Raw genomic sequence first — 17,267 nt, 5'->3', positions numbered from 1 at the left:
ACAAAAAAATTCAAATTTCAGACAAACACAAAGAGGAAATTTGATTATTCATACTTGACATATGAAATTCCGCTTGGTGACGCTAGTGTTAACAAAATAAAGAATTGTTATGCACTGTACTGTATTATCATTTAGGCTTACATTTAATTTTTAAATGTATTTCCCCTGAGTTTGAGTACACACGCAATGTTAATGATGAGCAAATACTTTGTTTTATTCTAAATGTCCTTTCCTCAAGGAACGTAAACAAACAAAGCGGAACTTAAGTGTTATATTGTGTGGCTACGGATTTATTATTCGGTGGACATGACACAGGAACCGGAATTGAGGACCACATTGTACTCATGCGTCTTCGTGTTTACAACTAAGTAGTGGCTTCAGTCACCTTAACAATTTACTTGGAATATTTGCGACTCAACAACGGGGCATGTCGGACAACGAAGATAAGTAAGTAATGTAAAAAGTTGTCTTTTGATGTGATGGTGGGATTGTTTAGCGTATATCTGAAGGAAACGAGTGCGCGGCGTTCATCTAGTTACTGCTCTTTTTCAGTTTTGATAATGGACCTCTCTGGTTTTTATAGCTTTGAAGATGGAGATTTTGATGACGCCGAAGAGGATGAGGGATTGGATGATTTGGAAAACGCGGAAGATGTGAGTCAATAAAAGATAGATTTGACCGTTTGTGATCACAATTTTATTAAATAAACGTGCCACTGTTTATGGTTGCCTCTTTTGCACAGGACGATCAGGAGAATGTACAGATCCTCCCCGCAGGTGAGGGCCAGCAGGCCAACCAGAAGAGGATAACAACATCATACATGACAAAATACGAGAGAGCTAGAGTTTTGGGAACTCGAGCGCTCCAGATAGCGTAAGTGTTATGTTTTGTTTGCATGACCACAAAGCATACGTATTTTATATGAATGTGCGATCAAATTTGAACAATGTACTCGTTTGAAAACTTACATATGATATGGGATACTTAAAGGTTTCAAAACTTCATTGTTCAAAAGTAAGACTATACGCAGACAATTTCACGTTTGTGTATTTATATACTTTCATTTAACAGTTAGGAAGGAATGTCCTTTTTTTTAAAATTTTACCAGATTGTGTGCATTCCTAATTAAATTGTTTCAATGTTGAAAAACCTGTATGTCTTTTCAAGAAAAGGACATTTGAATGCCATCCAATGAATGGCAGGCAGAGGGTTAAAAAAGACTCATACTTTGTGTATGCACAGTTTATACAGCATTTGGGGCTGCATTGTAGAATAGTGGTTAGCATGTCTGTTATGAGTTGATATCTCCTCTCAAGTCGTCCTTTGTGGAGTTTACACATTCTCCCCATTTTTGTATTTTTGTTTCCTGGGTACGCCTGCTTCCTTCCACATTCCTAAAACAAGCGGGTTAGGTTAATTGAGTTCTCTAAACTGCGCAAGGACGGTGAGTGTGAATGGTTGTTTGCTGATATAATATGTGTCCTGTAATTGGCTGGCCAATATTCCAGGATGTACCCCGCCTCCCACAAACAGTCAGTTGGGATATACCGTACTTCATTTACCCACAACCCCGTGATTGAAATTTGATGAATAATTATTTTGAATGCATTTGTTTTGAATGTGACATAACTGTACTCCCAACAGCATGTGCGCACCAGTCATGGTGGAGCTGGAAGGTGAAACGGACCCGTTACAAATTGCTATGAAGGAGCTCAAGTAAGTGACGTGTGAATGTGTGTTCCGTTGCCTCCCCCCCCCCCCCAACAAACAGCAGAACAATTTTTCACACCTAAAAGTCACATCCTTAAAAAAATATTTCAGAAGGGAATCACTGATGGTGTAGTGGTGCACTTCATTTGAATATTTGGCCTCACTCAAAGTAATCACTGTTAGTGGGCAGTCTCAAATATTATGAAATAAACAAAAATACAGTAAGTACTGTTAAAATATTAAACTATCAATTTCTCAGTGGACTATCAGTTATTTTGAACATATATTATTGCTGCTGCAGTAATACTATTTTAGAAGTACAGTATATGACTGTGTACATTGTATGGACGGGGATAGAAGTGTACGGTAATATGAGTTGAAGCTGTTTTAAAAAAATGGTAAAAATGGACAAATGATTAAAACATATTTAGAAGGACTCAGCAAGAAGAAGAGCAAGAGCAAGAAAAAGTAAGCATTTTCAGTTCTCCTAAATTGACATCTTTGCCGCAGCTGTAGCGTGAACCTTCATGCAATGCCCTGAGCTTTCCCACGAAATGGCAAGAAAGAGAATAATATCGTGATGAGAACACTGAGTGAGATATCGATATTGTTACATACCGATTTGCTGGACAGAGAGGAAAATATTGCATGATTTAAATAAATAATTTGAATGCTTATAGCTACAGCTAACAGCAATCCAAAAATCATTAAAGAGAATTGAATATTACATAATAAAATGTTTGATATAGAAATTCAGTAGAAATTGTCTTTTTATGTTTTATTTGTCGAATTGAAATATGGGAATAAATGATCTTTCCTACAGTGTCTTTAATTTGATGGGCATTTGTAATTATGAATACATTTTTTGTGAGCTATGTGTCTTCCTATTGTTGTATATGGAGCAGAGGAAGACACCACATGGCCATTAACGGAATTTAGTTAGCTCAAAAAGGGGGCCAAGAACCCCTTTGGACCAGATTTGATGCTTTTGACCAGCTTGCTTCCATGTCACAATCACTAGGTGCGGAAAGATCCCCATAATCATCCGCCGCTACCTTCCAGACGGAAGTTATGAGGACTGGGGGTGCGACGAGCTCATCATTAGCGATTAAGCCACTTGTGCAGTCTGCAACAATGGAGATGCTGTCGGCTTCGTTCCTCCAGACTATCAAAACGGCTTTTGACACAATGCATCAAACAGCAACCTCTTCTCACGTTGAAACGAACCCTTTGTATCGCCTGTTCAAACCACATTTGGAGGAAAAGTACAGTGATTGTTTGTTTTAGAAAATTCCTTTATTTTCAGTCTGTTTTGGTGGAGATTTAACTGTAAGAAACTGTTTTATTGTTTTGAATAAACTTGCGATACTTCCACATTCTGTACTTTACTGACAACACTGGGACTGTCAGAAAGGTTTCTACGATAGTGTTTCTTTGTAGTTCTTTTCTTATGTACGTTAATTGAATTCGACCCCACAATTACAAAAGAGAGTTGTTCACATTGCAACAAAACGACAGTTGACTGTGATTAGTGTTTGGACAATTCCATTTTGTGTTAGCCAAATATCCCTGGAGCTGTTGACATAGTCATGAGATGGATATGAGGAGTGACAAACAAGAAACGAGTTGCTTTTGCGAGACCTTCACTAGTTATCTTGTCATCTGAAAATGCCAAACAGGATATTTTTGCATTCCGTGGCCCAGTTCATGTTTTGCATGTGTTTCGATGCCAAATATGAAAATGCTCACATTTGAAAGTTCTTGTGTTGTGCAGCCGTCCCTCGTGTGTCAATGTGGGCTTTCGCTGCATTTAAGGAGTTGTACGGTAGCTGATGCACTCATTTTGCTGAATGAGTGCTGTAAACTGTTTGATGCTTTCTGCCTCAGAACATTCCCGTGAAAACACCAACACAAAGCAGACAGACAATCTCTGTATTGTTTGGGGAAAATAGGTTGGGCGCAGGAACTAGGTCAGTGTATGTTGTAATACCGGGCTTTGACTGCATTGTCAATTTTGGATAAAAATGCATAATTACACGTATATATCTACACACCCCTGTTCAATAGCATAGCTTTCAAAATATAAAACAAATGAGATGAATAAATTATTTCAAAACTTTTACCACCATTTATGCGGCACATAACCTGTCTAGCTGAATTGAAATCTCCCAACCCTGGTTATGTGTCATGGCCCGATAAAACTAAAATGTATGTTTATCATCTTTAATTAGAAGAACTTGCCTTCAGTGCAGCGTCATTCTTTGGGGCAGTTTGAAATAGCAGTTAGTGTTGGTACAAAACCTCCAGGCTTCTGTTTGGAAGCACAAAGCAAAGTCAGGAGCCTTCTAATACGTCTTCATTTGAAATTAATCGGAGACGTTTCAAATTGTGACAGCCGTGCGCTGACTTGCATTTAACACAAGTTCATTCTAAACGCAGGCACATTCCAGAGGGTGTGCACACATGTCCAACCACCATTCAGTCGTTCAATGGTACTTTCCCTCTTGAAAATATTTAAAAAAAAATGTCTATAGAATTATACAAGCTAGTCACAACAGTGGAAAAAGTTTAGCTAGGTCACATTATATCATAAAAGGCTGCCATTTGAATGGGGGTGTTTGGACTTTATAACTACTGGTATGTGTGTGTGTTTATGTGTGTACATAAACAACATGCGTGTCAGTACAGTTCTAAAGAGTAACAAGCAAACAAGAAACAATCATGAGCTTTGGGGTGATCTTATTTGCAATGATTTCACAATGAATCCAGTTTATGCCGGTCGTGATGATTTCATCTGTAAGTCTTTTGATATGAGAGGGTGACGGTGCCCGGAGGGGGTCTGTGGGTTGCGTTCATGGCCATGTGACAATCAGCTGCGCCAACCGCAGCGAGGACGCCATCAGCTCGCCCGCAGCTGAAGATCCTGCTAATATCTCTCATCTACACTGCACGCCATTAGCTTGCTGCCTTGGCCGCATTTGTCTTCAGTCATATTTCCATTTAGTCATTCAGTCACACGTCCCCCACACTGACCCCCCCACCCCACCCCGCCCCGCCCCCACCTCGCCGATTCTCTGTGGGACATTGATCTCACAACAGCAACAGCGCTGTACTTTTATTTTTGATGTCTTGTAAATTGTGCTCTTCAAATCCCTTCACAAGTTTTCAAACATTTTATTTCTAAATTTTATGTTCAACAACACTACAGTAATGTTTTGTGTTGGATATTTAAAAACAACAAGTGTAAATTCAGTGATACGGTGACCAAGTGGCTGGCACACCTCATTCACAGTTCTGAGGTGAGGGTTTGAGTCCTTTCCGATGGCGTAGACGCCGGATTCCTCCCACATTCCCAAAATAATGCAAATTAGCTTCATTGCCAAGCCGAGCCAATTGTGACGCAGCGGAACATCCAGAGTTGAACACGATCCATTATGTGACACTGGTTCTATTCCAAGTTGTTGTAATTGTTGTCGTTTCAAAACAAACGTTCCCATAGGACGTCATTAATCTGAATTTATTGGGTTACAGGCTTACACTCTCATAAAAAACCTTTATTAACTGTAAATGTTTAAAATGATATTTCCTCATTAACCTCCACGCAAGTATGAAAACAAGTTCGCACTGTATTATAAAACTAAAAGGGAGGAATAGTAACCATTTAAAAACACCCTAATGAGTAAATACAGTGTCGTAAAAAAAAAGTATTGGCCCCTTCTAAAATTTTGATTTTTTTTTAATTGTTGTTTCCTCACTTTATTTTAAGAAAAACAAAAGAAATCTAAATATAAGAAAGAAAATCCAACTGGTTTTATTTATTAAGAGGGTTAAAAAAAAATTAAATACTACGGAAAAAAAAAAACCCAGCCTGCTCCTATGTGGAGAAGTAGTTGTACCTGCCTAAAACGGTTGGGCCACCCTCAGCAGCAACTGAACTTGGATGTTTTCCATCACTGGCCTCTGTGGAAATTATTCGGTTTCAATTTGATCATCTTATACGTTAAAGTAGGGTGAGGCCCTGTAGCTCAGTGGTTAGAGCACTGGTTTGATAAACCAGGGGTTGTGGGTTCGTATCCCACTGGGGCCTCCACTCCCTGAGAAGGGTTGCGTCAGGAAGGGCATCCGGCGTAAAAATTGTGCCAAACATATGTGCGTTCATCTGAGATGACACGCTGTGGCGACCCCGAAAGGGACAAGCCGAAAGAAACTTACTATACGTTAAAGTAGGGAAAGGGGACAAATATTTTTCTACAGAACTGTATCGAATGGAGACGAAAAATAAATATGTTTGATACAATACTCTTGAGAGTAATAAATGTTCTAAAAAGGAATTTGTGCATTAAGTGTGCTGTTATAATTGCACTCAATGATGGTTTGACTTTTGAGGTGTCCTGTATTTTTTGTTACACTCCAAACTTCGTGACTTCTGGTGTGTTTGATGTAAGTTTTTAAGTATAAGTACCAATGCAACTGTTGAAGTTATTGTTTTTGTCTTGTTATGTAGTGTGCAGCAAAGTTTTTCCAAGTATCACACAAGAACTCCTGGGAAATAACCTCGTGCACAAACCTCATCATAGGGCGTCCCTGAATAGCTAAACTGGGTCAAGAAAAGCCTGTCCACTTATTACTTTGAATGAGGGACCATCTACAACCTGACCTGGTCGCAAGTCAATAGATACTTTTCGTTGACGTCACACTGACCACGTGTTTTTTGTTTGCAATGCTATTTTGGACGGCAAGATTGTGTCTACATATCATGGCTAGGAAGCGATAAGTGTATACTGTAATGTTTTGGCTACGGTTATCTTTTGATCTTGAAAGTCCTTTGACAAATGAACACTGTAATCAGAGGTGATTGAGGCACTCCTGCTGGAGTGAGGAATAAAGAAAGAAGCCACATGTGAAACTCGAGCGCACGTATCTTCTCGTTATTATTAGATTGAGCTATAGTACTTCTCGTATATAGCAAGTGTGGTGTGATTGTGACTGTGTCGACGTCAGCGGGGCACGACGAGACAGGACGGCAAAGAAGTGAGCTAGAGAGATTGTCTGGGGGGGAGCGAAATAAATATCACCCACGTTAAAAAGTACAGCTGGACTCATGTCGACCTTATTTTTACCTAATAACACGACAGCAAGATCATAACATAGTGTCAGAGTGACGGTAGTATAACTATGGACTCACGGGGAAAAAAAAACGGGGAAAAAAAAATGAACGAACATGACGACAAATTGACCATGATGGAGGCGTACGTTTGGTTTTCCAAGCCCGAGGATGGACTGGAACTCATCTAATTAACAGATCCATAGCAGAGATTCAAGCAACACGCTGAACTCATGTTCACAGGACCTCTTAAAAACAGAGCTGAAGAGGAAAAGTGCAGTTTCTCCTGCTGTGGATCGGTGAAAAAGGACGAGATGTCAGCAATACGTGGACACTAAACAGAGATGAAGATAAGTTGCTAAAAAGTTATTACGAAAAAATTCTCTGAAGATCTCATTCAGAAAGCAAACCCCATATTTGCAAGATATAAGTTTCACAAGAATGTGCAACTGTGAGTCATGTGAGCACTTTGTGACAGAACATCAACTTGTTGGTTGAAGACTGTAACTACTCAAACAGCCATGAGATGGTCAGAGACTGCATAGTTTTTCGCTGCCAACTCACCGATTGTGCGCGAAAAGTTACACAGTCAGGGGGCGGTGCTCGCGCTCGAAAAAAGCGATCGGCATTGCCTGCTCCCACGTGTTAGCAAAAGTGCAGCTAAAGGCTACGGCTAGCGACAGCCACGAGGTTCACGTTATCCACCGCAAACATGGAAAGCAAAGTTTCACTGCGGGTTGTAGTAGGCATATTGACAGCCCAAAGACCTTGGTAAAGATATGTAAAAAGTGTGGAGGATACCACACTAAATTTGCTGAATGCCCAGCAAAAGGTAAACAATGCCTGAAGTGTCAGAACCCTTTTTCTGACCATTCTTACAACCACAATGAAATACCATGATGAAAAGGCCGTAAGACGCTTATAAGCAAGCCAATATTCACAAAAAGATCACTAAAAAACGCGAGTTGTATTCTAGTTTTGCTGTCCAGTGTTCGTCATAAACAAAATTCATGTGACTCATGACGTCACGTGAAAAGTATCTATTGCAGGATACACAGACAAACAAGAATAAGAACCAAATGGTCAATTCAGTGGTCTATTTTGGGGGAATTTTGGAGGAAACTGGAGGACCCAGAGAAGTCCCTGGCAAGAATGGAGAGAACAAAAAAAAACCCAAAAAGTTATTTTGAAGTAAAATCCCTATTTTTGCTTCTTTCACGAATGCAGGCCCTTTTTTCCAGATCACAGGACCTTTATTCGTCACCTGACTCTGCAAAGTTACATACAAAAGGCGATCTTTATTTTTAAGTGGGCGACAGATACACAAACAATACTTGGAATTGATAAGGTGACAGCGATGTTCGTCGGATTTGCAGGATATTATGCCTCCTGTGTTGTGGCCGCGTGCACTTTATGTGTTGTGCTGTTTTCAACACCCGACTGTCAGAGTCCCACTTATGCTTGTATCACTCGTATTCATGATTCCTGATGGGAATGTTTTTAATCCCATTTGGGATGGCGGCATTTCTTTAACAGATGGACGCAAATGCAGAGGGCCTAGCACGAGAGGTGCCTGTATATAGTCTATGGCGGGAGTATATGAGAGTTTCTTTGTATCCTGATGAAGCTACAGGCCAGACAGCAATGGGTAAGGTTCCCCTCATTGCCCTGGTTCCCCCAGCCCCTACTCCTCCAATTCCCATTCAATGGCCTGCTTTGTCTTTACCCGGCCGATTAAATCAAAGGAATTAGGAGTCAAGCTTAACCCACCGCTCGCAAAAATTCACACATACACCCATTAGAACATACAACAAATATGCCAAACTTGCCAACGCTCCACCTGATACTGGTTTAGTTCGGTCATCAATATCCGCTTCCAGTAAAGTTACGACTAATTCTCTCTAGACAGGTGGCTGGTAGGATTCTTTTGCTTTGTGTTTTGAATTTAGCCTGATCAACGGGATTTTTTCCCCTCAAAATGGCCTCTACTTTGACACAAGCTGCGTTTCAGTCAATCTTAAAATGGCTAAAATCCGTAGCCGAACACTTCCTGTCCAAGTTTGAAGAAGTGCAAATATTTCACACTCTGCCTTTGTAATGAACTAATGCAGGGTGGAAAACTGATTTTTGTCACTCGACTTTAGTGGAGTTTCCATCAGAGGGTATTTATCCCTATCAGTACCAAATGGTGTACAGTAAATGTCACCTTGTCAAATTATTAGGGTTTGGATTTGTCATGTATAGTGTTAAAAATAATCACAATAATAATTTCACATAAGAAGTCATGGGAAACATTAGAAAATAATTATTTTTAGACTACAATTAGTCACCCAATTTATGCTGTGAATGGATTTATAGGATATAATTCTTTTTAAAACTAGATAAGGGGAGGAGAAAAAAAAGAGGAAATTTTGTGTCTTATTATTTTCCGCCAAAATAAGAAATAAATCCATTTAGCAAGACACATTGAGAAGACACACTATTTACTTAAGTGGGCCACATAAAATCATGTGGTGTGCTGGATCCGGTCACTGGAATTTGGGTTTGATTAATATGTGTATGAATGTTTTGCAATGGAAGGGGGGCAAGAACAAAAGGCTTTGAATTCTTGTAAAGCAAAGTTTTATTCCAAATGAGTGCAAATATAATCATAATCATCCTTACATTGTTGGCTGAACTTTCTCTTTTGCCGTAGTTTCAAAGTTGCCTTGCTTTGCAAGTAACCGTCACACACAACTGGAACATATCAACCGTCAAATTACGATGACAGTTAAACGTATGGAAAAAGATTTCAGCACTTCCATAAAAAAGGTCAACAAATGTTTGAGAAAGCGACGGTGGCGCACACAGACTTCCAATGATTAAAAGAGCATGCGATGGGATAAAAGAAAGAGTGTATTTAGAGTGATATAGAACAGTATTTTGATACATATGTGAAACAAAGCCATTCCATACGTTTGCATTTTACAAGTGAATATAAAAGTACACTTGGGAGATGCGGACAGAAAATATGGAATACATCCTCTGTACAATAATGAGGGCGATTAAAGAAAAGTGTGACTACAGAATAACAAGGTGTAACTTTTGAATGTAATGTGTTTAAAGCAAAAATAAAGGATAAGGCACAATGACTATTAAATGTCAAGCTCTGTGAAAATACATCTTTGTGAACGCCGTTCTATTTCTGGATGCGGTAATGTTTGGTCAAAATTGGCATCCGTCAGAACTGGTGCGCGAGCTTGTCACATTTCACAGTGGAAAAGACTTTCAGTGGAGATAAAGGCAGAGCAGTATTAAAACTCAAAATGATGAAAACAAGTAAGCAATGCATGTAACAAAGTATTGGAGAAAGTCTTTTTTTTTCGTTTTGTTTTTGTTTTCTTGCCATGAAGGCGGTTCATGAATCCGTCAAATACTATCTAAAACTATTCATCACTGTTCGTGTAAAATAAGAATCTTTCGGACATGATTACGTTTTAAGTATCAAATTTGCAGTAACCTATTCTACGTTTTTTAGGTAATAAGTCAGGTAGCTTGGAATGTCACATTGGGAGAAACCGTTATTATGGCAGTTTCTTTGATACATATTTACACAGTTTTGTTATTAATACTTTGGCAATTTTACAAATATAGCATATGTAATGAACAACTAATGCAAGTTTTACTTTCCTTTCCCATTTTCCAAGCCACTTATCCTCAGGAGGGTTGTGGTTTTACTTCTCAAATCAAAACGACAAAAAACTTCATGGCAACCACTTCCCGTGTTCATTATTGAAGTAAACCACACAAAATGGAAAGAAATATGAAGAAAGCAGTATAACAGGAACAAATGTCCGCAAAATACCATGTTAGCATATTGACTTACTGAACAAAAGTGAACATTAGCTAATATATACCTCTTTGATATAACGTGAATTCTGCCTGAGATATGAATGGGCCAGCGAAAGACGGCTCTGAATGATTGGTCAAGGTGTAATACCTTTTCATTCTTTGTCGCTTTAGAATTTGTGAAATATTAGCGTGAACCATGATGACCTGATTCTACCACCTCACATCCACGCAGGGAGTCACCATCCTGACAGGGACATAATTCTCCATCAAAATGTGTTGTTTGGAGCGGTAGTAGATGTTTAGTTGCTGCAAACCTAATCTGCAACTTGAGTGTAGTGCCAAGACAATCATTTTTCACTACTGGACTGTACGCACCAAATAATCAATGAATGCTTCAAAAGCCTCACGCTCCAAACTCAGCCTTGAGATGTGACAGCATTTCTGCATCTGGGTGAGGACAGTGCAGGGTTTCTTCCCACCTGTCTCCCCAGCAGACTCCCCCGGTGCCAGCCCACTCCCCTGGGCCCAGACCGTTCTCCCCAAAACCACTGCTGCTCCTTGGGTCGGGCATGGGGGCTGGGCCAGCACCGGCGCTCTCTGTTCTCGTTATCTGTCATGGTCGCGACAGAGTAGTGTAGACAGGCTGCTCCCAGTGTGTGGGGCTGTGTGACTGTGGTACACTGGATGGGTCAGCGATTGCAGTGTACAGGGGCCTCTGGGTGGGCCCCATGTAGGAGAATGCAGAGTACAGGCCTGTTGCCTGGCTCGAGTGAGTGTAGTAGGACCCCGAGGCCTGCTGGTCGGCATACTCTGCAAACTGAGCTCTGGCTGCAAGTGAGGGGAAGGCGGCGCTGTAGTGAGGGAGGCTTAGAGGGGTGTAGGTAACGTGGGAACCGCCTGTGGCTGATTCTGAAAAGTGAGCGCTTGCGCCTCCGGCCTCGCTCTTAATCTGCGTCTTGGACAGGTCTGAGCTCAGAGGGGAGCCGTGATGTTGTTGCGGCTGCTGCTTGGAGAGCCAGGCTGCAGAGTGTCCACTGGCCGCTGCCAGAGCTGAGGAGATGCCATAGGTATATTGAGATGCGGTAGTTATGGGCGTCGCTGCTCTTGAGCCGGCACTCTGCCCGATCCCTGGATGGCCATTAGGGGGAAGGTACTGGTCAAACTCATTGACATCAAAAGGCTCCATCGTGGCCATCACGTCGTTGCTTATCTCACCGATGTCCACATTGCCAAAGTCGATGTGAGGCTTTCCAGACCCTGCGGCACCTGAACAGCCCTCTGCTCCCATTGGGCCACGGGAGACCCCGTTCCCCAAAGCCTCCCTCTTTCCATCCCCTGCCCTCCCAGACTGAAGTTCTGTCTTGGGTGTGGTTGGGGGTGTAGGAGGACTGTGGCTGTGACCTGAAGACACAGACGAAACTATATTAATGCTCCTTTTGTTGCGTAACAAAGTCAGTTTGTGATAAGATATTCATCTAAATCACTAATAACGTCAAGGGCATACTCATGAGGTGGGCCGAGGGAGCCGGCAGCCCAATTGCAGCAGGGGGGTGATGCCCGTCTGCCAGAGGGGACCCAGCTCCCCCAGTGTGGACCACATCCAGATGGAGGCCCTTGTAGATGGATTGTCTATGCCTGATCTCACCCTCCAAATGGCCGTCTGCGTCACTTCCTGACCCGGATCCGGTCTTTCCGTTTTTGCGGCGTCGAGGCTGGTATTTGTAGTCAGGGTAGTCTTTCTTGTGTTGCTTTCTCAACCTCTCTGCCTCCTCGATGAAGGGTCGCTTATCACTCTCATTAAGAAGCCTTGGACACAGAAGGAAATGTTTTGGGTGTTGTTTGTGCAAATTATGTAACATCATCTCTATGCTAGTGGAGAACTCGATTATGTGAAGTAAATAATGTTGGGAGTCAAAGATCAGAGCTTCATCTGTACAGCCGCTACGGGAAGTCATATCGCCTATGGTTTTTGTGTATTGGAGCCTGAGAAATTGATACATCCATTTCTTGTAACTACTTCCCTGTGGAATACCATGAGAACCCCCTGACCTTCCACTGCATCTGGCCAGCTAACCAATCAAGGTCTGGCCTTCATTTAATTATGGTCCATATGGTTTTGAAAAAGAAAAAACCAAACAAAACAGTCAAACGGAAGTTCAACCTTTCAGGATTGAAGAGGTTTATGTGAGGGACAGAAACTATTAATACATACCCTTGCTTGGAGGCCTTCACTATTGTAAAGATTATTCCTCAAGAAAGCAGTGTTCAATCAGTCAAAATCTGTACTATTACTACGACAGCTTATATACTATTGCATAAACCGATGCTTCATTGTCATTCATTCTTGGACCTCCCGAGATGTCAAGACGGACCAAAGGTCATTCAAGATCTAAACAGCGTTGACTAGCCCTCACCTCCAAAGCTTCCCCAGGGTCTTGCTGAGCTCGGCGTTGTGCAGGTGCGGGTGTTGGTCTGCCAGTTTCCTCCGTGCTGCCTGCGCCCAGACCATGAAGGCGTTCATCGGTCTCTTGACGTGTGGCTTGCTCTTGGTCCCGCTGTTGACACGCACGGGCATGGGCACGAGTGTCCAGTCGTAGCAGTTGAGCACCTGACTGACCGCCTTACGGATACCCGCTGGGAAGCGCTCATCCTCATCGTCAGATTTACCGGAGGGATGACCCCTCGCGCCGCTGTCTAGAACTGCCAGCAGCTGCTGCCTGTGGAGGGGCGACTCATCCCCACCAGCACCAGAGGAATGATCAGGCGATCGGGAGCGACTGTCGTCCGACATGCTGGGACTGAGCTCGACATCTGACAAGCTCTGCTCCTCTCTGGACATCTTCATGAGGATGCCTGATCGTTTCCCTAAAACTTTACCTTTTGGCTGCCTGCTATTTGTCCCTACTCTGATGTAATACTGGGCAAACTGCTATCGGCACGTGTGATCTTCACCTCTAACCTCTGTTGAATTATAATATAAACTGCCAATCTGTCTCTACTCTCAGCCTCCGTTGTAAAACTCTGTGAGGGTTGAACATCAAAGTTCTTTCCATCCGTGTGGTTGGTATCATAGGCGGCTCAGCGCGCACCTTAGAACCCAGTTTACCTGCTAAAACACGGCTGTCTGCACCAAACTCGCCCGGCTATCTAATGACGTCCCCGTGGCACTCTCCTCTGTGGCTCCTGCGATGGAAATTCAGCAGGTTGGACCTGAAACAGCACAACTTCAGAATGTTATTTATCGTTGTGGAGAAAAATGAAGGCAGCAATGAAGGCGTAAAAGTAGAATTAGCAGACAATGTTTCCGAACAACGCTTTATAACAATTAAACGTAAAAGGGTATTAAAGGCTGTTAAAGAGGAGATCGTGACCCAAGTGACTGGTTAACTTTGTGGAAATTCACAAGTGCTTTATTGCAACCATTTTGAAAATTGGGGTAGATGGATGTTGCAGCTAACATATTTTATTTCCCCAAAGGACAAACCTCAACCCAAGGTTTGTCCTTTTTACTGTTTCATAGTCATTTCTCATCTTAGTGATGTTACTGAGACTAAACTGCAACTGCTCAACTCTAATTTTGCACTAAAGCTATGGCACCGACCAATAATGCAGTCATTATCAGTAGGCGCACAAAATTACTTTACTTATGTATTCCATATACCACTGTACAATGTGTCTAAATCCTATCGGTGGTATTGGTTTGCCTCTTTGATTACAGTTAGAGAGCTTTTTTTCTTTTAGACACTACTATTCAAATTTCAACAGACAGTTGAGATTCCACCACAAGAGCAACCTATAGAGACTCTTAATGATGTTTGGCAGAATTATGAAATTCAATGAAGACATAAATCAAACATTTTCATTTATATGTGTCTCTCAATTGGGCAAGGGTGTGAACGGGCGCGGTCGTTTGTCGATAATGTGTCATGCGATTGGCCGGCGAGCTGTCCCGGGTGTATCCCGTCTCTTGCTGAAAGTCAGCTGGGATTGGCACCAGGCTGCTCACCTTTGACCCTAATGAGGACAAGCCTGATTGAAAATACATGGACAGCTTTTATTTTGGGTGCCACGACAGCATCGGCTGCCTCACGCCCCAATCTTCTCTCTTCTAGCAGTTCTACAGTTACAGTTTGTAGCCTCCATGATCTGGACGGGAATCTTTTTTTTTTTTCCCGTCCCGGACTGACGTTTACATGACTGCATGTGCGTATTTTAACAAACGTAGTGTTGCGCAATGCCCCAAACATGATGTGGCTTGGGATAGACATCGACTTTGACTGTTTTTTTCCACACTGGCAAACACAAGCGAAAAGGACGGCGAAGTCAAAAGCCTCAATAGCGAACTGGTCAAAAAGAGACACAGCTGCATGCCCACTGGTTGGGGTGTGGGGTGGGGGGTAGTATTTAAGTTGCTCTGGGCGATGGTAACCCTCGCTATGCCACTGATCTGTGGCGAGGTTTTTATACCCATCTCTTTGTTTGCCTTTGGAAGAGAAATTGCAAATTAAAAACTCACATCAGACAATGAACGTGAGTAGTGCAGTTTTCCAGATACTGTTTGTAACTTGCTTAAATGGTTGGTGCCCCTCCATTTAACCAATAATCAGTCCTGCAGCAAATGTTATTATCGGCTCAACAGTTCATCTTTTAGTTGCAAGTTTGTACAAATACAAATGCAGATTTGGTACGCGTTAGCGTCCGTATGCAAGTGCAACCATCGCCCACCTGACCCTACAAAAATAAGCTACTGCTGTTAAAGATTTGGCAGTTATTTTAAGCTCCCAGGAGAGAAAGTGTTGGAATGATGCGAGGCCGCAATAGCACAGAGCTCGGATTTACGCTGCACCTCTTGGATAAACACGGCCTGGCTGTGGAAATATAAACCTCACGGCGAGCGGCGTGATTTCACACAGTGTGCTGGTTTGCACAGGGCCGCGTCTATTAGCGGCAGCAAAATGTGTCCTTGTTTTGTCCGTTGAGTCAACACCTTGTCCCGACTCGACACCCACATCAGCTAATGTGCCGCAAATCAGGAACATACAGCTCGATGGTTTGTTTGCCACCTTGTCACGGGTAAATGGTGGCATAATTTCAGCTCCTGCCCAGGGGTTCAGTGACATTATAAAAGAGGTTGCCAGCTTAACTGGCATGTTTTTTTTCCCCTTTATGGTTCAGCTGGGAGTATCAACGGTGCCCCACCCTAATGTACACAATTACCCAACTTTACATCGGAAGGGTGTCAAAATATTTAATTTTCCTTTTTCTAATACTGTATGACCTTTCAGAGACTTTTTTTTGTACCTGTGATTCTCGTGCATGATATATTTAAAATTAACACATATCAGAGCCATGCAAAGTCTCAACATCTGTCCCAAGTCTATCAATCATAACTTTAGCCAGACATCTTGTCTTCAATTCCGCTTAACCCGCTGTTACCTGGTCTGTGGAAAAAAATTTTTAAAATATTGTTCCGCTGTTCTAAACAACTGTGTGTCCAACTGAAATAAGAACATATATTTAACAATAAATGACTGAGTGATTATAATTTTGTTGTCCTTGCCTAAAACCCATTTGTGGTTTATTTATATAATAATGATCATCTAGCAGTAGTCAGTTTAAAAACACTCTTGTAGCTTATTTACATTTTGTTTTTCAATGCACGTTGTGAATTTCATGACTATAAACTCCTTAATTTCACTTGGTTTCCCAATAATTTCCCCTTAATTTACTGCTCTTTTGCACAATTACAATAACTAACATTCAATTGCATGTTACACTAACGCCCAATACCTGGAAATAATTTAATTAAAAACAAATTTTAAAGTTTTATCCCTATAACATAAAATTAATTTTGATTGAAAACCAGGAAATTGTGTAGCTGCCGTTTTCCAAATAGTGTCGTCTCTCTCTTTTTTTTTTAACTTCACCAAAATTCTGACTTCAGCCAACTTCACATTGAAGATAAAATAACCCAAATATAACTTCCACAATCTTGACACAAGGGGTGACAGGTAATGCCTAATTTAAAAGAACGGGGAAATATGTAAAGATATCTGTAATTGAGAGAAATTACATTACGGTTGATTTATGACATTTGCCCAGAAAGTAAAGTAGTACCAATAAAAAACGAATTTAAGTGTCGGGCAGTGTTATTTTCAATTCCTAGTGATGACTCCTTCTTATATGGTCAAAATATGAAATGACAGATTGAGAGCAGGCATAGAGAGAAAAATACCGAGCGCCTTACTTCAGTACTGAGGAAAAGTTGGTGGCTTGAGCAGGAGAATCCTTCAGTTCCTTTCCACGGTGACACTGCAGGCTTCCCCAGCCCCCTCGGTCGCTGTGCTAGGCTATGAATGCAAGCTCTGTGTGACTGCGACTGGCCTTAAAGGGCTCCTTGTATGAGGCCGAGAGAGGAAAAAAAAATGTGAGGGAGGAAAAATCTTAAAGGAACAGCAACTTGCAGCAGATTACAACTGGAGTATGATTGGCTTGTAGTCAGTCTCTCTCTCTCTCCCCCCACCTCTTCATTTGAGGTAAAACTCATGAAACAAATCTGATTCGTTCATAAAATGGGCAATGCACTCTATGCATTGTGCTGCCCCCTGATTGTTTTACGTTT

General features: G+C 41.7%; 2 protein-coding genes across 4 annotated transcripts; one reads left to right on the top strand and one right to left on the bottom strand.

The window, feature by feature from the left end:
• Window positions 1-301: 301 nt before the first annotated feature.
• Window positions 302-3,084, top strand: polr2f (RNA polymerase II, I and III subunit F). Its single transcript, XM_061845913.1, has 5 exons — window positions 302-447; window positions 584-653; window positions 743-873; window positions 1,645-1,716; window positions 2,732-3,084. Exons 1-5 carry the CDS (start codon window positions 428-430, stop codon window positions 2,820-2,822), a joined length of 384 nt encoding a protein of 127 aa, XP_061701897.1. The 5' UTR covers window positions 302-427; the 3' UTR covers window positions 2,823-3,084.
• A 135-nt stretch (window positions 3,085-3,219) lies between these two features.
• LOC133514316 (transcription factor Sox-10-like) lies at window positions 3,220-16,995 on the bottom strand. 3 transcript variants are annotated; one of them, XM_061845910.1, is made up of 5 exons: window positions 16,893-16,995; window positions 13,060-13,855; window positions 12,150-12,451; window positions 11,861-12,046; window positions 3,220-11,773 (listed from the first exon to the last, which is right to left on the bottom strand). In XM_061845910.1, the coding sequence occupies exons 2-5, from the start codon at window positions 13,488-13,490 to the stop codon at window positions 11,259-11,261; spliced, it is 1,434 nt and encodes a 477-aa protein (XP_061701894.1). In that variant the 5' UTR covers window positions 13,491-13,855; window positions 16,893-16,995; the 3' UTR covers window positions 3,220-11,258. The 3 variants fall into 3 exon arrangements, with proteins under 3 accessions (XP_061701894.1, XP_061701893.1, XP_061701895.1); XM_061845909.1 differs by having other exon boundaries at window positions 3,220-12,046; XM_061845911.1 differs by having other exon boundaries at window positions 3,220-12,046; window positions 12,291-12,451.
• Window positions 16,996-17,267: the final 272 nt, after the last annotated feature.

The sequence above is a fragment of the Syngnathoides biaculeatus genome, chromosome 16, assembly GCF_019802595.1.
Source record: "Syngnathoides biaculeatus isolate LvHL_M chromosome 16, ASM1980259v1, whole genome shotgun sequence".
NCBI lineage: Eukaryota > Metazoa > Chordata > Actinopteri > Syngnathiformes > Syngnathidae > Syngnathoides > Syngnathoides biaculeatus.
The sequence above is the reverse complement of the archived record's forward strand: the minus strand, read 5'-3'. Positions and strand labels throughout refer to the sequence as shown.